Source organism: Oncorhynchus keta, chromosome 27 (assembly GCF_023373465.1).
Source record: "Oncorhynchus keta strain PuntledgeMale-10-30-2019 chromosome 27, Oket_V2, whole genome shotgun sequence".
In the NCBI taxonomy this organism is placed as follows: Eukaryota; Metazoa; Chordata; class Actinopteri; order Salmoniformes; family Salmonidae; genus Oncorhynchus; species Oncorhynchus keta.
The window spans coordinates 32,185,987-32,209,415 of record NC_068447.1 but is presented as its reverse complement, the minus strand read 5'-3'; the positions used below and the strand labels follow the sequence as shown (position 1 = coordinate 32,209,415).

Sequence of the window (23,429 nt, the reverse complement as noted above, 5' to 3'; positions counted from 1 at the left end):
ACATGGTGTTCCATAATTACACCACTGTCTTGTCATCCACTGCAGTCTGGTCAGGTGGATACTGACATGGTGTTCCATAATTACACCACTGTCTTGTCATCCACTGCAGTCTGGTCAGGTGGATACTGACATAGTGTTCCATAATTACACCACTGTCTTGTCATCCACTGCAGTCTGGTCAGGTGGATACTGACATGGTGTTCCATAATTACACCACTGTCTTGTCATCCACTGCAGTCTGGTCAGGTGGATACTGACATGGTGTTCCATAATTACACCACTGTCTTGTCATCCACTGCAGTCTGGTCAGGTGGATACTGACATGGTGTTCCATAATTACACCACTGTCTTGTCATCCACTGCAGTCTGGTCAGGTGGATACTGACATGGTGTTCCATAATTACACCACTGTCTTGTCATCCACTGCAGTCTGGTCAGGTGGATACTGACATGGTGTTCCATAATTACACCACTGTCTTGTCATCCACTGCAGTCTGGTCAGGTGGATACTGACATGGTGTTCCATAATTACACCACTGTCTTGTCATCCACTGCAGTCTGGTCAGGTGGATACTGACATGGTGTTCCATAATTACACCACTGTCTTGTCATCCACTGCAGTCTGGTCAGGTGGATACTGACATGGTGTTCCATAATTACACCACTGTCTTGTCATCCACTGCAGTCTGGTCAGGTGGATACTGACATGGTGTTCCATAATTACACCACTGTCTTGTCATCCACTGCAGTCTGGTCAGGTGGATACTGACATGGTGTTCCATAATTACACCACTGTCTTGTCATCCACTGCAGTCTGGTCAGGTGGATACTGACATGGTGTTCCATAATTACACCACTGTCTTGTCATCCACTGCAGTCTGGTCAGGTGGATACTGACATGGTGTTCCATAATTACACCACTGTCTTGTCATCCACTGCAGTCTGGTCAGGTGGATACTGACATGGTGTTCCATAATTACACCACTGTCTTGTCATCCACTGCAGTCTGGTCAGGTGGATACTGACATGGTGTTCCATAATTACACCACTGTCTTGTCATCCACTGCAGTCTGGTCAGGTGGATACTGACATGGTGTTCCATAATTACACCACTGTCTTGTCATCCACTGCAGTCTGGTCAGGTGGATACTGACATGGTGTTCCATAATTACACCACTGTCTTGTCATCCACTGCAGTCTGGTCAGGTGGATACTGACATGGTGTTCCATAATTACACCACTGTCTTGTCATCCACTGCAGTCTGGTCAGGTGGATACTGACATGGTGTTCCATAATTACACCACTGTCTTGTCATCCACTGCAGTCTGGTCAGGTGGATACTGACATGGTGTTCCATAATTACACCACTGTCTTGTCATCCACTGCAGTCTGGTCAGGTGGATACTGACATGGTGTTCCATAATTACACCACTGTCTTGTCATCCACTGCAGTCTGGTCAGGTGGATACTGACATGGTGTTCCATAATTACACCACTGTCTTGTCATCCACTGCAGTCTGGTCAGGTGGATACTGACATGGTGTTCCATAATTACACCACTGTCTTGTCATCCACTGCAGTCTGGTCAGGTGGATACTGACATGGTGTTCCATAATTACACCACTGTCTTGTCATCCACTGCAGTCTGGTCAGGTGGATACTGACATGGTGTTCCATAATTACACCACTGTCTTGTCATCCACTGCAGTCTGGTCAGGTGGATACTGACATGGTGTTCCATAATTACACCACTGTCTTGTCATCCACTGCAGTCTGGTCAGGTGGATACTGACATGGTGTTCCATAATTACACCACTGTCTTGTCATCCACTGCAGTCTGGTCAGGTGGATACTGACATGGTGTTCCATAATTACACCTTACTGTCTTGTCATCCACTGCAGTCTGGTCAGTGTGGATACTGACATGGTGTTCCATAATTACACCACTGTCTTGTCATCCACTGCAGTCTGGTCAGGTGGATACTGACATGGTGTTCCATAATTACACCACTGTCTTGTCATCCACTGCAGTCTGGTCAGGTGGATACTGACATGGTGTTCCATAATTACACCACTGTCTTGTCATCCACTGCAGTCTGGTCAGGTGGATACTGACATGGTGTTCCATAATTACACCACTGTCTTGTCATCCACTGCAGTCTGGTCAGGTGGATACTGACATGGTGTTCCATAATTACACCACTGTCTTGTCATCCACTGCAGTCTGGTCAGGTGGATACTGACAAGGTTGTTCCATAATTACACCACTGTCTTGTCATCCACTGCAGTCTGGTCAGGTGGATACTGACATGGTGTTCCATAATTACACCACTGTCTTGTCATCCACTGCAGTCTGGTCAGGTGGATACTGACATGGTGTTCCATAATTACACCACTGTCTTGTCATCCACTGCAGTCTGGTCAGGTGGATACTGACAAGGTTGTTCCATAATGTTCCATAATTAGTTTATATATCTTACTGTCTGCTAGTTTGTCTTCTCTTAGCAAGTTGTTGCTAAATAAATGGTGAACACTCAACACTATACACGTCAGCTAGTACAGCGACTGAAATGACTATAACACTCAACACTATACATGTCAGCTACTACAGCGACTGAAATGACTATAACACTCAATACTATACATGTCAGCTACTACAGTGACTGAAATTACTATAACACTCAATACTATACACGTCAGCTACTACAGCGACTGAAATGACTATAACACTCAATACTATACACGTCAGCTACTACAGCGACTGAAATGACTATAACACTCAACACTATACACGTCAGCTACTACAGCTACTGAAATGACTATAACACTCAACACTATACACGTCAGCTACTACAGCGACTGAAATGACTATAACACTCAATACTATACACGTCAGCTACTACAGCGACTGAAATGACTATAACACTCAACACTATACACGTCAGCTACTACAGCTACTGAAATGACTGCAACACTCAACACTATACACGTCAGCTAGTACAGCGACTGAAATTACTATAACACTCAACACTATACACGTCAGCTAGTACAGCGACTGAAATGACTATAACACTCAACACTATACACGTCAGCTACTACAGCGACTGAAATGACTATAACACTCAACACTATACACGTCAGCTACTACAGCGACTGAAATGACTATAACACTCAATACTATAAACGTCAGCTAGTACAGCGACTGAAATTACTATAACACTCAACACTATACACGTCAGCTACTACAGCGACTGAAATGACTGCAACACTCAACACTATACACGTCAGCTACTACAGCGACTGAAATGACTGCAACACTCAACACTATACACGTCAGCTAGTACAGCGACTGAAATTACTATAACACTCAACACTATACACGTCAGCTACTACAGCGACTGAAATGACTGCAACACTCAACACTATACACGTCAGCTACTACAGCGACTGAAATGACTATCACACTCAACACTATACACGTCAGCTACTACAGCGACTGAAATGACTATAACACTCAACACTATACACGTCAGCTACTACAGCGACTGAAATGACTGCAACACTCAACACTATACACGTCAGCTACTACAGCGACTGAAATGACTATAACACTCAACACTATACACGTCAGCTACTACAGCAACTGAAATGACTATAACACTCAACACTATACACGTCAGCTACTACAGCGACTGAAATGACTATAACACTCAACACTATACACGTCAGCTACTACAGCGACTGAAATGACTATCACACTCAACACTATCCACGTCAGCTACTACAGCGACTGAAATGACTAACACTCAACACTATACACGTCAGCTACTACAGCGACTGAAATGACTATCACACTCAACACTATCCACGTCAGCTACTACAGCGACTGAAATGACTATAACACTCAACACTATACACGTCAGCTACTACAGCGACTGAAATGACTGCAACACTCAACAAAGAGTTGCAGTTAGTTTCAGAATGGGTGGCAAGGAATACGTTAGACCTAAATATTTCCAAAACTAAAAGCATTGTATTTGGGACAAATCATTCACTACACCCTAAACCTCAACTACATCTCCTAATGAATAATGTGTAAATTGAGCAAGTTGAGGTGACTAAACTGCTTGGAGTAGCACTAGATTGTAAACTGCCATGGTCAAAACATATTGATGCAGTAGTAGCTAAGATGGGGAGAAGTCTGTCCATAATAAAGCTCTGTTCTGCCTTCTTAACATCACTATCAACAAGGCAGTTCCTACTGGCTCTAGTTTTGTCACACCTTGACTACTGTTCAGTCGTGTGTTCAGGTGCCACAAAGAGTGTCTTAGGAAAATTGCAGTTGGCTCAGAACAGGGCAGCACAGCTGGACCTTAAAAGTACACAGAGAGCTAACATTAATTATTTACATGACAGACTATGGGAGGCGCACAGAACTACATAGAGCCATGACTACATGGAACTACATTCCACATCAGGTAACTGATGCAAGCAGTTGAATCAGATTGATAAAAACAGGTAGAAATACACTTTATGGCACAGCAGAGACTGTGAAGAGACACACTAAAGGATAGCCACATGCATAGGCACACATTGTGATATTGTTGAATGGTGGTATTAAACATGTTGTATTGTAGATATGTAGTGGTGTAATAATGTTAATGTTATATGATGTCCTGTTTTATCTTTCATTGATGTAAGTGCTTTAATATGTTTGGAGCCCCGGAAGAGTAGCTGCTGCCTTGGCAGGAACTAATGGGGATCCGTAATAAGTCCCAGGAAGAGTAGCTGCTGCCTTGGCAGGAACTAATGGGGATCCGTAATAAGTCCCAGGAAGAGTAGCTGCTGCCTTGGCAGGAACTAATGGGGATCCATAATAAACCCCAGGAAGAGTAGCTGCTGCCTTGGCAGGAACTAATGGGGATCCGTAATAAGTCCCAGGAAGAGTAGCTGCTGCCTTGGCAGGAACTAATGGGGATCCATAATAAACCCCAGGAAGAGTAGCTGCTGCCTTGGCAGGAACTAATGGGGATCCGTAATAAGTCCCAGGAAGAGTAGCTGCTGCCTTGGCAGGAACTAATGGGGATCCATAATAAACCCCAGGAAGAGTAGCTGCTGCCTTGGCAGGAACTAATGGGGATCCGTAATAAGTCCCAGGAAGTGTAGCTGCTGCCTTGGCAGGAACTAATGGGGATCCATAATAAACCCCAGGAAGAGTAGCTGCTGCCTTGGCAGGAACTAATGGGGACCCATAATAAACTCCAGGAAGAGTAGCTGCTGCCTTGGCAGGAACTAATGGGGACCCATAATAAACCCCAGGAAGAGTAGCTGCTGCCTTGGCAGGAACTAATGGGCATCTGTAATAAGTCCCAGGAAGAGTAGCTGCTGCCTTGGCAGGAACTAATGGGGATCCATAATAAAGCCCAGGAAGAGTAGCTGCTGCCTTGGCAGGAACTAATGGGGATCCATAATAAACCCCAGGAAGAGTAGCTGCTGCCTTGGCAGGAACTAATGGGGATCCGTAATAAGTCCCAGGAAGAGTAGCTGCTGCCTAGGCAGGAATTAATGGGGATCCATAATAAACCCCAGGAAGAGTAGCTGCTGCCTTGGCAGGAACTAATGGGGATCCATAATAAACCCCAGGAAAAGTAGCTGCTGCCTTGGCAGGAACTAATGGGGACCCATAATAAACTCCAGGAAGAGTAGCTGCTGCCTTGGCAGGAACTAATGGGGACCCATATTAAACCCCAAGAAGAGTAGCTGCTGCCTTGGCAGGAACTAATGGGGACCCATAATAAACTCCAGGAAGAGTAGCTGCTGCCTTGGCAGGAACTAATGGGGACCCATAATAAACCCCAGGAAGAGTAGCTGCTGCCTTGGCAGGAACTAATGGGGATCCATAATAAACCCCAGGAAGAGTATCTGCTGCCTTGGCAGGAAGTAATGGGGACCCATTAGATAAACATGTTGTTTGTGCAATGGTATCTTCTAAATCAGAAAGGAAAAGGCGAAGAATGAATATGTTAGCTAGCTGCTCGTCGAACATCTCATTCCAAAATCATGGTCATTAATATGGAGTTTTCTGGGAAGCCTTTTCACTAAATGTTGGAACATTGCTGCGGGGACTTGCTTCCATTCAGCCACAAGAGCATTAGTGAGGTCAGGCACTGATGTTGGGTGATTAGACCTGGTTCACAGTTGGCGTTCCAATTCATCCCAAAGGTGTTCAATGGGGTTGAGGTCAGGGCTCTGTGCAGGCCAGTCAAGCTCTTCCACACCGATCTCAACAAACCATTTCTTGTCATTTGTCATTTTGAAACAGGAGAGACCTTCCCCAAACTGTTGCCAGTTGGAAGCACAGAATCGTCTAGAATGTCATTGTACACTGTTACGTTAAGATTTCCCTTCACTGGAACTAAGGGGTCATGAGAACCAGCCCCAGACTATTATTGCTCCTTCACCAAACTTTACAGTTGGCAATATGCATACGGGCAGGTAGCATTCTCCTGGCATCTTCCAAACCCAGATTCGTCCTGTCGGACTGCCAGATGGTGAAGCGTGATTCATCACTCCAGAGAACACGTTTCCACTGCTACAATTGCGGCGAGCTTTACACCACTCCAGCCGACGCTTGGCATTGCACATGGTAATCATAGGCTTATGTGCAGCTGCTCGGCCATGAAAAACCATTTCATCAAGCTCCTGACGAACAGTTCTTGTGCTGACTTTGCTTCCAGAGGCAGTTTGTAACTCGCCAGTGAGCGTTGCAACCGAGGACAGACGATTTTCACACGCTACGCGCTTCAGCACTCGGCGGTCCCGTTCTGTGAGCTTGTGTGGCCTACCACTTCTCGGCTGAGCCGTTGATGCTCCTAGACATTTCCACTTCACAATAACAGCACTTACAGTTGACTGGGGCAGCTCTAGCGGGGCAGAAATGTGACAATCTCACTTGCTGGAAAGGTGGCATCCTATGACGGTGTCACGTTAAAAGTTACTGAGCTCTTCAGTAAGGCCATTCTACTGACAATGTTTGTCTATGGAGATTGCATGGCTGTGTGCTCAATCTTGTACACCTGTCAGCAACGGGTGTGGCTGAAACAGCCAAAGCCACACATTTGAAGGGGTCTTCACATACTTTTGTATATATACTGTATAAGAGGAAAGAAAAGATGCAATGTAACATCTATTTAGGGTCACCTGGAAACACTGACCAACACTTTGGTTCCTACCATGTCAATAATTCCTCCCTGGTTTATGTATTTGTTGTCATGTCAAACCCCAATGTATTCAAGACGCTGCCCACTATATTCCAATTATATAATTAGAATAATGTGGAAATTAAAATAATAGTAAAGGAAATGCAAATTATTTTTTTTGTTTGACATTAGATTGAACAGTATAAAACAATCAGGATGGAGAAAGACCCATTGAAATCACTTAAAATGTATGTGTTGCCACCCTGAGGTCATGAGCTACTCATAAAGCCTTTTTAGAACTTGTATTATTCAAAAATGTAAAATACCATCGAATATGGTCATGCTGTCAAAAATATGAAAAATATTGTGAAATATTTATTGGCCTTATCACCCAGTTCTGAAAGCTGTATCTGACTGTACCTCTTTCTAGGGGACAAGCGTACTGTGAAGCTGTATCTGACTGTACCTCTTTCTAGGGGACAAGCGTACTGTGAAGCTGTATCTGACTGTACCTCTTTCTAGGGGACAAGCGTACTGTGAAGCTGTATCTGACTGTACCTCTTTCTAGGGGACAAGCGTACTGTGAAGCTGTATCTGACTGTACCTCTTTCTAGGGGACAAGCGTACTGTGAAGCTGTATCTGACTGTACCTCTTTCTAGGGGACAAGCGTACTGTGAAGCTGTATCTGACTGTACTTCTTTCTAGGGGACAAGCGTACTGTGAAGCTGTATCTGAAGTCTAAGGAGACAGGGAAGAAGTTTGCCAGTGTGGACTTTGTCTTCTACAACTGCAGTGTGCACCAATCGTAAGTTCCACTTTACCTAATTCTGTGTGTGTGTGTGTGTGTGTGTGTGTGTGTGTGTGTGTGTGTGTGTGTGTGTGTGTGTGTGTGTGCGTGTGCGTGTGCGTGTGTGTGTGTGTGTGTGTGAGAGAGAAAGAGAGATAGAGAAAGAGGAGTGAGAAATAGAGAAAGAGAGAAAGATACCTTCTCCACTCTGCTCTGCAGTGCGTGTTACTGCTGATGAGATCAGACTCTTAATGTCATTTTCTTAATAACTTGGAGCTCCTCTGATGTCATTGATAAAGTTTTACTACACTGAGTTATGTTCCTGTACATCTGAGATCTCTTTTCCTCCCTTCCTCCACACCACTCTCTCCACATTTTGGCTTGAGGCTGTCAGCCCCTGTATCTATCCCACAATCCCTAACTCTGCCTTTCACTGAACACATACAGTACCAGTCAAAAGTTTGGAAACACCTACTCATTCCTGGGTTTTTCTTTATTTTTGGCTATTTTCTACATTGTATAATACTACTGAAGACATCAAAACTATTAAATAACACATATGGAATCATGTAGTGACCAGAAAAGTGTTTAAACAAATCAAAATAGTTTTTATATTTGAGATTCTTCAAATTAGCCACCCTTTGCCTTGATGACAGCTTTGCACACTCTTGGTATTCTTTCAACCAGCTTCATGAGGGCTTTGTTAAAAGTTAATTTGTGGAATTTCTTTCCTTCTTAATGCATTTGAGCCAGTCAGTTGTGTTATGACAAGGTAGGGGTGGTATACAGAAGATCACCCTATTTGGTAAAAGACCGAGTCCATATTATGGCAAGAACAGCTCAAATAATCAAAGAAAAAATATAGTCCATCATTACTTTAAAACATGAAGGTCCGTCAATACGGAAAATTTCAAGAACTTTTGAAGGTTTCTTCAAGGGCAGTCGCAAAAACCATCAAGCACTATGATGAAACTGGCTCTAATGAGGACCGCCACAGGAAAGGAATACCCAGAGTTACCTCTGCTGCAGAGGATATGTTCATTAGAGTTAAGTGCACCTCAGATTGCATCCCAAATAATTGCTTCAGAGTTCAAGTAACTGACACATCTCAACATCAACTTTTCAGAGGAGACTGCCTGAATCAGGCCTTCATGGTCGAATTCCTGCAAAGAAACCAGTACTAAAGAACACCAATAATAAGAAGAGACTTGCTTGGGCCAAGAAACACGAGCAATGGACATTAGACCAGTGGACATCCGTCCTTTGGTCTGATGAGTCCAACTGTGAGATTTTTGGTTCCAACTGCTTTTGTCTTTGTGAGATGCAGAGTAGGTTAACGGATGATCTCCGCATGTGTGGTTCCCACAGTGAAGCATGGAGGAGGAGGTGTGATGGTGTCAGGGTGCTTTGCTGGTGACACTGTCAGTGATTTATTTAGAATTCAAGGTACACTTAACCAGCATGGCTACCACAGAATTTTGCAGAGATACGCCATCCCATCTGGTTTGCGCTTAGTGGGACTATCACCTCCAACACACCTCCAATCTGTGTAAGGGCTATATGACCAAGAAGCAGAGTGATGGAGTGCTGCATCAGATGACCTGGCCTCCACAATCACCCGACCTCAACCCAATTGAGATGGTTTGGGATGAGTTGGACCGCAGAGTGAAGGAAAAGCAGCAAACAAATGCTCAGCATATGTGGGAACTCCATCAAGACTGCTTGAAAAGCATTCCAGGTGAAGCTGTTTGATAGAATCCCAAGAGTGTGCAAAGCTGTCATCAAGGCAAAAGTGGCTACTTTGAAGAATCTAAAATCTAAAATATATTTTTATTTATTTAACACTGTTTTGGTAACTACATGATTCCATGTGTGTTATTTCACAGTTTTGATGTCTTCACTATTATTCTACAATGTAGAAAATAGTAAAAAATCAAGAAAAACCCTTGAATGAGTAGGTGTGTCCAAACTTTTGACTGGTTCTGTATATATGGTCTAAAGAACGCCATCTTCCCTCTCACCCATTTCCCACCCAATTACTATATATTTAATCTCTCCCTCTTCCTCTTCCTTCCCCATTCTCTAGCTTTCTGTCTCATCCTCTTTCCCCTATGTCTCTTCTTCCTCTCCTCCTCCGCCTGCTCCTCCCCTCTAACTCTCCTCTACCCCTCATTCTCTCCCTCTCCTCCCCTCTAACTCTCCTCTACCCCTCATTCTCTCCCTCTCCTCCCCTCTAACTCTCCTCTACCCCTCATTCTCTCCCTCTCCTCCCCTCTAACTCTCCTCTACCCCACTCATTCTCACCCTATCCTCCCCTATAACTCTCCTCTACCCCTCATTCTCTCCCTCTCTTCCCCTCTAACTCTCCTCTACTCCTCATTCTCTCCCTCTCCTCCCCTATAACTCTCCTCTACCCTCTCATTCTCTCCCTCTCCTCCCCTCTAACTCTCCTCTACTCCTCATTCTCTCCCTCTCCTCCCCTCTAACTCTCCTCTACCCCCTCATTCTCTCCCTCTCCTCCCCTCTAACTCTCCTCTTCCTCCTCATTCTCTCCCTCTCCTCCCCTCTAACTCTCCTCTACCCCACTCATTCTCTCCCTATCCTCCCCTATAACTCTCCTCTACCCTCTTATTCTCTCGCTCTCCACCCCTCTAACTCTCCTCTACCCCCTCATTCTCTCCCTCTCCTCCCCTCTAACTCTCCTCTTCCTCCTCATTCTCTCCCTCTCCTCCCCTCTAACTCTCCTCTACCCCACTCATTCTCCCCCTCTCCTCGCCTCTACCCCCCCATTCTCTCCTTCTCCTCCCCTCTAACTCTCCTCTACCCCCTCATTCTCTCCCTCTCCTTCCCTCTACCTCTCCCCTTCCTTTCCTGCTCTCCCTTTCTCTCTTATTTCCTGTTGGTCCTCTCTCCTTCTGGTCCAGATGTTCCTCTCTGCTCTTATTTATCAAACTGATTTTTTCCCTGGCCTCTGCTCTGTGAGCTGCATACATTAGCACAGCAATATTATACTAATTAGCTGCCCTGGCGCCCCATTACAGCTGGACATAATGGAGAGTGTATGTAAAGTGTTCACCTGGACCTCTTATCAAGGCCCGATTCAACGTCTTTGAACCTTGAGGATGTGTGATTATATATGGGCCTCTGTAATGTGTGGGTGTGCGCTGTCTACCATGTGTTTGTGAGGGACTGTGTGTGTGTGTGTGTGTGTGTGTGTGTGTGTGTGTGTGTGTGTGTGTGTGTGTGTGTGTGTGTGTGTGTGTGTGTGTGTGTGTGTGTGTGTGTGTGTGTGTGTGTGTGTGTGTGTGTGTGTGTGTGTGTGTGTGTGTGTGTGTGTGTGTGTGTGCGTGCGTGTGTGCATGAGGACTGGTTAAGCTCTCTCACCATGCCTCTCATTGAATAAGCAGGCATAGTGAGTTCTTTGATGTGCTGTATGCAACACAGACCATCAGGACATTACAGTACACTACAGTCTAGTTTTAACAACCCAGCCTTGTCAGCCATATAGAACCCACGTGATCCCCTGAACTACTCCCCTCCTGACCTCTGAACCCTGACCCCAGCGTGTGTAGACTGCCAGTGGGCCGTGTGTGCCAACGGGGCTGCTGTGCAATAAAAAGCTTTCCTCAGAGGTGACGGGCATGGTGGGCGAAGAGGGCACTCTACTTGGCAAGGCCAGCTATTTACATACACAGTAACAATATTAGATTTTTGCATTTAAAAGACTGCCGGAATAGTTTAATTTAGCGTGTGAGGGACTGAATGTATTTTTAATGAGAGGAGCGAGGAGGAAAAGAGGGGGAGGGGAGAAAACAAGTGAAGGAGAGATGGATTGTGCCCTTTGTGTTGGGGATAATGCATCCACAGAGCTAAAAGGTTAGCGCCTCAGCCAAACCACAGCGCCTATTAGAATATAAAAAGAATGAGGAAATGCATGCAGGATTCACAGCCTTGAAAAGGCCCCACTCATGGAAGGCAGAGAGCCCTGAGACAGGCTCTCGTAGGCGGGCTGGGTGCTCACTTCATCTCCCTGCTGTCCGTGTTAAGGAAGCTTCTCTGAAAATCTACTTCACCAAGCTACCACTTACTTCACACTGGAAGAAATTAAGCTACACTACCGCTATCCTTTAGAAGAATATAGTTGAATTAACCAAAGTTAAAAAGTAGTTTGCTACATTCAAACTGCTTAATGAAAAATGATCAGATGTACATGTGAAATGTCAAATACAAATTGCAAGAACAGATCACTTTGAGGTCATTTGTTAACAGAATGTGTCATTTAGCCTATTAAACACAATCATGACGTTTCAAGGGAGAGTTAGGCAGGTCTGATGCTGAAAAGACAGGAAATGATTGCCCACTTCTGTCACGCCCTGACCTTAGTTCTCTTTGTTTTCTTTCTTATTTTTGTTAGGTCAGGGTGTGACGAGGGTGGTTTAGTTTTTGTCTTGTCTATGTGAAGTTGCCGGTCAGCACTCGTGTCTTATAGCGTCACGTTCATTTAGTTGTTTTGTTAGTTTGTTTAGTGTTCTTTGTGTAAATAAAGAAGAATGTATTCTTATCACGCTGTGCCTTGGTCTCCTCGTTATGACGAACGTGACAACTTCACCCATATTAGTAGTATAATCATTTGAAAGCAGTGTGTAGTTCCAGTATTTAGCTACACCACTACATGGCAAGAAAGTAAAACTCTACCTAGATTTGATTTTAGTTCAACTACCACCAAGCTACTGCAAAATGTAGTTAAATGACTAGTTGAACTACATGTAGTCCACTACTCCCCAACATGGCTGCCTGCTACTGGCCTGGTGCTTCTTGAACCACCTGTTGTAACAGGACAAGAACATTGGGCTTCAACATTCTGGTAACATTCTACCAATGTAAAGAATGGTTTGGATGGGAAGAAGAGGTCGTCTTCTGTGGTATCCACTCTCACTTCAATCATCCCAATTGTCTTTTCAATCTATCTATCACAGAACAACACACTGTAGGTGTTAGGCTGAAAACAACTAGAGATACACAGTGATACACCTGATAGATGTTCTGAGTTGTTAGGTTGGAGGTAGAGGGGAGAAGCTGAGTTTACTGTTGCCCAGGTTCAGGTGTGATATTTGCAGGCAGCAGAGGGTAAGTGATGGGGCTCTGGTCCTGGCAGTGTGCCACTCCACTTGGCAGTACTGAGTCTAATAGACGGTATGTCTGAATCCCTTGCTTACACCTCTCCTCTACCGTTTCTCTCATTTACCTCTGCCTTTCCTCCTGAAGCAGGCAGAACAAAGGAAACAGCCTCTGAGTGTTCATTCACCCAGCTCCTGAATAGGCACTATAGCAACAATAAAGCATGTTTGGAATTTCAGCAGAAACAAGCAAAGCTTTAATTAAACCCATTTATTTTTCATTTGACTAGGCAAGTCAGTTAGGACCAAATTCTCATTTACAGTGACGGTCTACACAGACCAAACCCGGACGGCTCTACGCTAATTGTGCGCCGCCCTATGGGACTCCCAATCACGGCTGGTTGTGATACAACCTGGATTTGAACTAGGGTGTCTGTAGTGACGCCTCTAGCACTGAGATGCATTACCTTGGACAGCTGTGCCACTTGGGAGCCCGATAGGGTTGGGCACAATTGGCCCAGTGTCGTCCGGGTTTGGCCGGTGTCGGCCTTAATTATGAATAACAATTTGTTCTTAACTGACTAATAACATAAATAAAAATCTGATCATTATATCAATGTATCTGTTTACTGATAGTGATATGAAGTATACTTTAACAGTGGGAAATGGTAGATCTACTGTAGGTCTACTGTATGCATACTTAAATACATATATTCTGTATTTGATTAAGTAATAATGTATGCTTTTGGGTGGTCTGCTTAGCAGACAGGAAACATTGACTAGTTTGCAGTAGCAGCCCCAGAGCACGACAGAGACTTTGATTTCCTGCTGTAAGGACATACACATCTCCCAGTGTGGTGCTAAGAATCAGCAGGGTTCAAAGGGCATTGCCCCCTTCTCTGTCTGCATCTGGCTGGGATCGATAGACCCAGATGTCTGGAGACGAGAAGGTAATACCCCTCAGAAGCAAACAAATAGCGGGCTGTTAGCGTAGCACAAATCCACCCTCCCTCTCTCTCTCTCTCTCTCTCTCTCTCTCTCTCTCTCTCTCTCTCTCTCTCTCTCTCTCTCTCTCTCTCTCTGTCCCGTACTCTCTCTCTCTGTCTCTCTGTCTCTCTGTCTCTCTCTCTCTCTCTCTCTCTCTCTCTCTCTCTCTCTCTCTCTCTCTCTGTCTCGTACTCTCTCTCGCTCTCTGTCTCTCTCTCTGTCTCTCTCTCTCTCTCTGTCTGTCTCTCTCTCTCTCTCTCTCTCTCTCTCTCTCTCTCTCTCTCTCTCTCTCTCTCTCTCTCTCTCTCTCTCTCTCTGTCTCGTACTCTCTCGCTCTCTGTCTCTCTCTCTGTCTTTCTCTCTCTCACTTCCTCCCCATAGTAACACACATACAGGAATCGATTATAGACTTTATCCCGTAGAGCTAGGATGGTAGTGGGTCCTGCTCATTATAGTAGTGTGGAGCTGTGCTACACATGCCTCATTCTGTCACTGGAATACGGGAGTAAGAAGGAACGTTAAAGGGCTTTGTAGAACTCATAAAGATTTTTGAGAAATCAATGTGTTTATGTGGGGCGAAGCGGAGTGGATTCAAACTAATGCATGTATTTTATTTTATCCTCTATTTTACTCTCCTGTAGCTATAAAAACTTTGTTGAGGCTGCTGGTAATCTATGTTCATTTATGCTTTCTGAACTAAGGAAAAAAACAGGCTTATCTGGGCCTTGCAGCTTATTTGAATATAAGCCTTTGAACATGTTGAATAGGAAGGAGGAGTATATCGATCTAGACATTTTCCTCTCTGTGGTTATTTTACTCTCTGTTGGAGACATGGCAACTGGAAGATGAAAACGTTGCTGTGTTCTGCTCTGTTCGGTTCTGTTTTGTTCGGTTCTGCTCTGTTCTGTTCTGCTCTGTTCTGCTCACACCAATCTGTGGCTCACACAGCGTTTGACCGAGCAGCCCTGCCACACTATACTGTTAGCTCCAAGGGTCAATAATAAAAATGAGTTCAGAGCACGGAGACACACTGACACATTCTTCCTAAAGTAAGATAATTACTCTACTGAAGTGACTTGAAACGTTTTGAGGTAGATGACCTCAGGTGTTGAATCACCTTTTACAGGCCGTTGGTTTACCCTAGTGTTTAGTGATGGAGGATGGAACAGCCAGCCTCAGAGGCAGGGTTGGTTCTGAACATCTATTCTAAAGGCTGATTGATCCATTAACTGAGGTAAATGTTTCATTAGGCATCTACCCGTGTCCTGGAAGGCTGTGTTGTATTCTAATGTTGCTTCTAAATGATTGTTAAATGACTTAATTGGACAAATCACTAGCAGAATTGATTTTGATGAGTTTGTGTACCCGTGTTAAGAGCCAATCCTGAAGTGTTTTTTTTTTGTAGTGAACAATCGCGGCATCAACTTTTGATTCGAAAGAGACTGATCGTTCTCACAATTTTCTGTGAGAGTGAAATTAATATAATTCAAATCATGTTGTTTTTCAGGTACAGCCAATCAATCACTCGTATTGCAGTAGCTCTTAGGTTTAACCAAACCATTGCCTCGTGTGTGTGACCAGTGGAAACCAGAGTTCAGAGTGAGAGTTCTGGATTGAGTTCTGGATTAAGAGATTCATTCATTTGGTGGTTTATTTGTCCTATTTCACTCGTGTGTATTATTCACTAGTGCCATTATCAACAGCAACCCTGGAGAAAGGAGTCTTAAAAGCCTTGCTCAAGGGCACATAGACAGCTTTTCCACCTTGTCGGCTCGAACTAGCAAACAATCGGCCACTAGCCCAACGCTCTAACCGCTAGGCTATCCACCACCCTGGTTAATGACCCAGCTGTAAGGCCTCCCTCCTTTCTCCTCTCATTCCTCACAGAACTATTTTCCACCTGTTTTCCCCCTGCCTTTGGGTCTATCTTTCTGTCCCCATCTTCTTCGCTCTCCATCTCTCAGTAGGTGTTGAATGGATGAATAGTTGACAGTCACTCTTCTTAATCAGCCTCGTATCTCTACCATCGTTCATTTCCATCCCCCTCTCATTCAGCCTGCCTCTTCAACGTGGAGATGTTGGTCAGGGGTCAGGAAATCCGGATGTGAGACTGAGTGGAGGTTGTCAGTGTTTTTGTTCTGTTTTCTTGTTTTAGTGACTCTCTCTCTGTGTCTCTCTGTTTGCAGGTGTCTGTCATGTGTCAATGGCTCGTTCCCCTGCCACTGGTGTAAATACCGCCACATGTGCACTCAGAACGCCAACGACTGCTCCTTCCAGGAGGGCCGGGTGAACGTGTCAGAGGTGAGAGATCTCCTCTGTCTCAAAATACTGCACACGGGTCTCCCTGTGTAACAACCATCTCTTCAGCAACACATTACATTGATGGTCAGTGTCATATCCACTCATACACTGTGAAACCTGTCATACAAACATACAGACACACACACGCACACGCATACACGCACACGCACGCACACACACGCACACGCATACACACACAAACACACACGCACACACACGCATACACACACACGCACACGCACACACACGCACACACACACGCACTCTTCCTCCTGTTGATGAGAGCTGATATCCAGTAGTCTTTAGCTGGGCTCTTGGTATTGTGGTACCATCATGCCTGGGCCTCAAATGTTATGAGTAGTACAGCAGCAGCTGTTTAAATAAAACCAGCCCTGGATTTATGCACTTATAACAGGCCAGGGTGAATGACTATGCAAATTGTATTGTGTTCTACATTTCCAAATGTTACATTTGCATGAAAGCCAATATCAATCTCATCCGCTGCTCTGCTGTCTATCCCTCCCTCCCTCGCTCGCTCTCTCTCCCTCCTTCCTTCTCTTTCTCTCTCTCTCTCTCTCTCCCTCCTTCCTTCTCTCTCTCTCTCTCTCTCTCTCTCTCTCTCTCTCTCTCTCTCTCTCTCTCTCTCTCTCTCTCTCCCTCCTTCCTTCTCTTTCTCTCTCTCTCTCTCTCCCTCCTTCCTTCTCTCTCTCTATCTCTCTCTCTCTCTCTCTCTCTCTCTCTCTCTCTCTCTCTCTCTCTCTCTCTCTCTCTCTATCTCTCTCTCTCTATCTCTCTCTCCCTCCTTCCTTCTCTTTCTTTCTCTCTCTCTCTCTCCCTCCTTCCTTCCTTCCTTCTCTTTCTCTCTCTCTCTCTCTCTCTCTCTCTCTCTCTCTCTCTCTCTCTCTCTCTCTCTCTCTCTCTCTCTCTCTCTCTCTCTCTCTCTCTCTCTCTCTCTCTCTCTCAATTCAATTCAATTCAATTCAAGGGCTTTATTGGCATGGGAAACATGTGTTAACATTGCCAAAGCAAGTGAGGTAGACAACATACAAAGTGAATATATAAAGTGAAAAACAACAAAAATTAACAGTAAACATTACACATACAACAGTTTCAAGTTTTTAAAGACATTACAAATGTCATATTATATATATATATATATATATATATATATATATATATATATATATATATATATATATACACAATGTACAAATAATTAAAGGACATAAGATAAAATAAATAAGCATAAATATGGGTTGTATTTACAATGGTGTTTGTTCTTCACTGGTTGCCCTTTTCTCGTGGCAACAGGTCACAAATCTTGCTGCTGTGATGGCACACTGTGGAATTTCACCCAGTAGATATGGGAGTTTTTCAAAATTGGATATGTTTTCGAATTCTTTGTGGATCTGTGTGATCTGTGGGAAATATGTCTCTCTAATATGGTCATACATTGGGCAGGAGGTTAGGAAGTGCAGCTCAGTTTCCACCTCATTTTGTGGGCAGTGAGCACATAGCCTGTCTTCTCTTGAGAGCCATGTCTGCCTACGGCGGCCTTTCTCAATAGCACGGCTATGCTCACTGAGTCTGTACATAGTCAAAGCTTTCCTTAATTTTGGGTCAGTCACAGTGGTCAGGTATACTGCCACTGTGTACTCTCTGTTTAGGGCCAAATAGCATTCTAGTTTGCTCTGTTTTTTTGTTAATTCTTTCCAATGTGTTAAGTAATTATCTTTTTGTTTTCTCATGATTTGGTTGGGTCTAATTGTGCTGTTGTCCTGGGGCTCTGTAGGGTGTGTTTGTGTTTGTGAACAGAGCCCCAGGACCAGCTTGCTTAGGGGACTCTTCTCCAGGTTCATCTCTCTGTTTGTGATGGCTTTGTTATGGAAGGTTTGGGAATCGCTTCCTTTTAGGTGGTTGTAGAATTTAATGGCTCTTTTCTGGATTTTGATAATTAGTGGGTATCGGCCTAATTCTGCTCTGCATGCATTATTTGGTGTTTTACGAAGTCTTGGTTGGTGAGCGGACCCCAGACCTCACAACCATAAAGGGCAATGGGCTCTATGACTGATTCAAGTATTTTTAGCCAAATCCTCGCGCCAGTTCGTTGATATATATGTTGAAGAGGGTGGGGCTTAAGCTGCATCCCTGTCTAACCCCACGACCCTGTGTGAAGAATTGTGTGTGTTTTTTGCCAATTTTAACCGCACTCTTGTTGTTTGTGTACATGGATTTTATAATGTCATATGTTTTACCCCCAACACCACTTTCCATCAGTTTGTATAGCAGACCCTCATGCCAAATTGAGTCGAAGGCTTTTTTGAAATCAACAAAGCATGAGAAGACTTTGCCTTTGTTTTGGTTTGTTTGGTTGTCAATTAAGGTGTGCAGGGTGAATACATGGTCTGTTGTACGGTAATTTGGTAAAAAGCCAATTTGACATTTGCTCAGTACATTGTTTTCATTGAGGAAATGTACGAGTCTGCTGTTAATAATAATGCAGAGGATTTTCCCAAGGTTACTGTTGACACATATTCCACGGTAGTTATTGGGGTCAAATTTGTCTCCACTTTTGTGGATTGGGGTGATCAGTCCTTGGTTCCAAATATTGGGGAAGATGCCAGAGCTAAGTATGATGTTAAAGACTTTTAGTATAGCCAATTGGAATTTGTTGTCTGTATATTTGATCATTTCATTGAGGATACCATCGACACCACAGGCCTTTTTGGGTTGGAGGGTTTTTATTTTGTCCTGTAACTCATTCAATGTAATTGGAGAATCCAGTGGGTTCTGGTAGTCTTTAATAGTTGATTCTAAGATCTGTATTTGATCATGTATATGTTTTTGCTCTTTGTTCTTTGTTATAGAACCAAAAAGATTGGAGAAGTGGTTTACCCATACATCTCCATTTTGGATAGATAATTCTTCGTGTTGTTGTTTGTTTAGTGTTTTCCAATTTTCCCAGAAGTGGTTAGAGTCTATGGATTCTTCAATTGCATTGAGCTGATTTCTGACATGCTGTTCCTTCTTTTTCCGTAGTGTATTTCTGTATTGTTTTAGTGATTCACCATAGTGAAGGCGTAGACTCAGGTTTTCCGGGTCTCTATGTTTTTGGTTGGACAGGTTTCTCAATTTCTTTCTTAGATTTTTGCATTCCTCATCAAACCATTTGTCATTATTGTTAATTTTCTTCGGTTTTCTATTTGAGATTTTTAGATTTGATAGGGAAGCTGAGAGGTCAAATATACTGTTAAGATTTTCTACTGCCAAGTTTACACCTTCACTATTACAGTGGAACGTTTTACCCAGGAAATTGTCTAAAAGGGATTGAATTTGTTGTTGCCTAATTGTTTTTTGGTAGGTTTCCAAACTGCATTCCTTCCACCTATAGCATTTCTTAATGTTACTCAGTTCCTTTGGCTTTGATGCCTCATGGTTGAGTATTGCTCTGTTTAAGTAGACTGTGATTTTGCTGTGGTCTGATAGGGGTGTTAGTGGACTGACTGTGAACGCTCTGAGAGATTCTGGGTTGAGGTCAGTGATAAAGTAGTCTACAGTACTACTGCCAAGAGATGAGCTATAGGTGTACCTACCATAGGAGTCCCCTCGAAGCCTACCGTTGACTATGTACATACCCAGCGTGCGACAGAGCTGCAGGAGTTGTGACCCGTTTTTGTTGGTTATGTTGTCATAGTTGTGCCTAGGGGGGCATATGTGGGAGGGGATGCTGTCACCTCCAGGCAGATGTTTGTCCCCCTGTGTGCTGAGGGTGTCAGGTTCTTGTCCGGTTCTGGCATTTAGGTCGCCACAGACTAGTACATGTCCCTGGGCCTGGAAATGATTGATTTCGCCCTCCAGGATGGAGAAGCTGTCTTCATTAAAATATGGGGATTCTAGTGGGGGGATATAGGTAGCACACAGGAGGACATTTTTCTCTGTTAGGATAATTTCCTTTTGAATTTCTAGCCAAATGTAGAATGTTCCTCTCTCTCTCTCTCCCTCTCTCTCTCTCTCTCTCTCTCTCTCTCTCTCTCTCTCTCTCTCTCTCTCTCTCTCTGTGCTGTACAAGAGTGAACTGTTTACTGGCAGATCACAGCCCTCCCTCACACACACACACACACACACACACACACACACACACACACACACACACACACACACACACACACACACACACACACACACACACACACACACACACACACACACACACACACACACTGTACAAAATGTTTTTAAAAAATCACAAACTCAGTCAACTGTAACAAACAAACAATTTCTCCATTCATCCTTCAACTTTAATCTCCAAACCCACTGATCTCTTTGACAGTCACCTACTTAAAGGTGTAAATTCCCATTTCCAGCCATGTCGAGTGACCTCGGGGGACGTGAAACGCTGAGCTGTCTGTTCAGACGCTGTGTTCTGCTTTTCAGTGCTGCGAGCGTCTCTGAATGTGCCTGATGTATACATGTGTTTGTCTTGGCTGTGAGCAGAGTAGGTTCCTTATCTCTTCCATGGCGGAACACCTTTCCCATGCGTCTGGGTTACGTTGCGGTTTATTTATGATATTAATTGGTCATGAGGTATCCTACCTCAATCCAATTATGGGTCGCAGCTTCTATCTCTGCAGCATAGCTGCAGGCGCCACCGCACACAGCACTACAGATGCTCTCTCAGTCTCTCTCTCTCTCTCACTCTCTCTCTCTCTCTCTCTCTCTCTTTCTCTCTCTCTCTCAGTCTCTCTCTCACTCTCTCTCACACTTTCTCTCTCTCTTTCTTTCTCTCTCTGTCTCTCTCTCTCTCCTACTCTCTTTCTCTCTCTATTTCTCTCTCTCTTTCTCTCTCTCTCTTTCTCCTACTTTCTTTCTGGCAGGTTTTGCCAGCACATATAGTCTACGATGTTTTGAATGTGGGGATTTGGGGCACAAGAGCTTTGCGTGCCCACATAAAGGCCATACACAAGGGGAGGGTACGAGCGCAAGGGGGGGAAATCGAGGTCAAAATGCAGGGGGTAAGGAGATGCAGACAGCAGAGGCTGGGCCTAGTCAGTCTAGAGATGGTGGTGTAGATGAGGCTGGGTCTAGTCAGGCTAGAGATGGTGGAGAAGCAGAGGCTGGGTCTAGTCAGGCTAGAGATGGTAGGGTAGTAGAGGCTGGGTCTAGTCAGGCTAGAGATGGTGGAGAAGCAGAGGCTGGGTCTAGTCAGGCTAGAGATGGTGGGGTAGCTGAGGCTGGGCCTAGACATGCTATGGAGGGTGGTATAGCTGAGGCTGGCCCTAGTCATGCTATGGAGGGTGTTGTAGCTGAGGCTGGCCCTAGTCATGCTATGGAGGGTGTTGTAGCTGAGGCTGGCCCTAGTCATGCTATGGAGGGTGGTGCAGATGATACTGCGTCTAGTCAGGTTATTCTAGTGGATGAGGAGAGTATAGTGGGGAAGTGTAAGAGATTAGGGGAGGAGGAGGAGGAGGGTGTCAAGAGGAAAAAGAAAAAGGGTGTGGACAAAGGCACCATGGAAATGTTGCCTGTTGCTGTGGGTGAGGCCCTAACCAGAGAGAAAGGGCAGGTGGTCAGGGTGGGAGATAGAGAAGAGGAGGAAAGTGAGTCTGAGGAAGAGGATGAGGAGGTATTTTTTCAGACTCCTCTTCAATTGGCCCGGAGCTGACAGCCAGTCAACCAGAGGGGTCTAAGTACACGTTGAGAGAACTGACAAGGTTCCTGAATGAGACTAAGGGGAAAAAGTTAATCTTGAGGCTTTTTTTCCTGATCCTAGAAAGTTTGTAAGATCAGTACAACATGCTATGAGAAATGAGGGGCATGGTGTCCTCTCACCCAAGAAACGGTTTAGGTTGAGGAAGTGGGTCACAACAGTGCGTAAAGGTTTACCTTCAGACACTGTTTAAATGTTTAATTTCTTACTGACACTGGGGCTTTTTGAGCTTTGCTATTGGTCTATTTCTCTGCTGGCTTTTCTCCCACTTCTTATGGAGACTCTTCGGTAGGCTCGCTCAATATAAATGGCGCCAGAGATGCGGGAAAGAGGAGTGTGTTGAGTGAATATGTAAAACATAAACAAGTACAGGTGTTGTTTCTGCAGGAGACGCATAGTGATGTGGTGAATGAAGTTGATTGGGGGCTCTGGTGGAAAGGGGCAAGTGTGTTGAGCCATGGGACAAATCTTAGTGCAGGGGTGGCAGTCCTTTTTGCACCGGGTCTGGCTGTAAAAATTTGCTCCTCAAAGGAGGTGTGTAGGGGTAGGTTGCTTGTTGTTAAAGCAGAAATTAACAACATGTGTTTTGTCTTTATAAATGTGTATGCGCCTAACACAGGGAGAGAAAGAGGGGTTCTATTTGGGAGTCTTAGACAGGAACTCTCACAAGTAGCGCCTGAGGAGACGCTGGTGATCGGAGGTGACTGGAACTGTACAATGGATTTTACAAAAGACAGAAATGGGGAAGAGCCTCATTCAGTGTCAGTGGGAGTGTTAAGGGACATCTTTAATCAGTTTGACCTAGTGGATGTTTGGAGAACTAAACATCCAAACACAAGACAGTATACGTGGGTGAAGGTTTTTGGGGCTAGGGTGAGTGCAGCTCGACTTGATCGTTTTACATGTCCAGGAATCAGAGCAATAGGCTTCTGGGTGCTACCATTCTCCCAGTGGGGTTTTCGGATCACCACATAACCATGGCTCGGCTGTCTATTTCACCAGGGCCCCGGCAGGCATCTTATTGGAAGTTCAATGTAAAGCTCTTACAAGATGCCACTTTTTGCTCAGGTTTCCAGACTTTTGGGGAAAGATGGGGGCAGCGAAGAGAGGAGTATGAGTCTCTGAGTCAGTGGTGGGATGTGGGGAAAGTGCAAATTCGGCTTTTCTGTCAACAGTACACAGCTCTCTCATCCTCAGAGGCTAGGAGAGTGTTGGGGGAACTAGAGTGGTGTATTAGTGAGATGGAGGTAGAGATGGTGGGACAAGGCAATGTAGGCCTCCAGGCTAACTTAGCCGAATTACGTAGGGACCTGGGCAGTTTTTTCCAGG

At 44.6% G+C, this 23,429-nt stretch overlaps 1 protein-coding gene across 1 annotated transcript in view; it reads left to right on the top strand.

Annotated features, from left to right (window-relative positions):
• The window catches only part of LOC118360306 (plexin-A1-like), a 370,554-nt gene that overhangs the window by 237,427 nt on the left and 109,698 nt on the right, over window positions 1-23,429 (top strand). Inside the window, exons 8-9 of the mRNA XM_052482584.1 lie at window positions 7,907-8,006; window positions 16,279-16,393. Of these exons, the coding sequence (XP_052338544.1) occupies window positions 7,907-8,006; window positions 16,279-16,393 (215 nt within the window). The remainder of the gene's footprint in view (window positions 1-7,906; window positions 8,007-16,278; window positions 16,394-23,429) is intronic.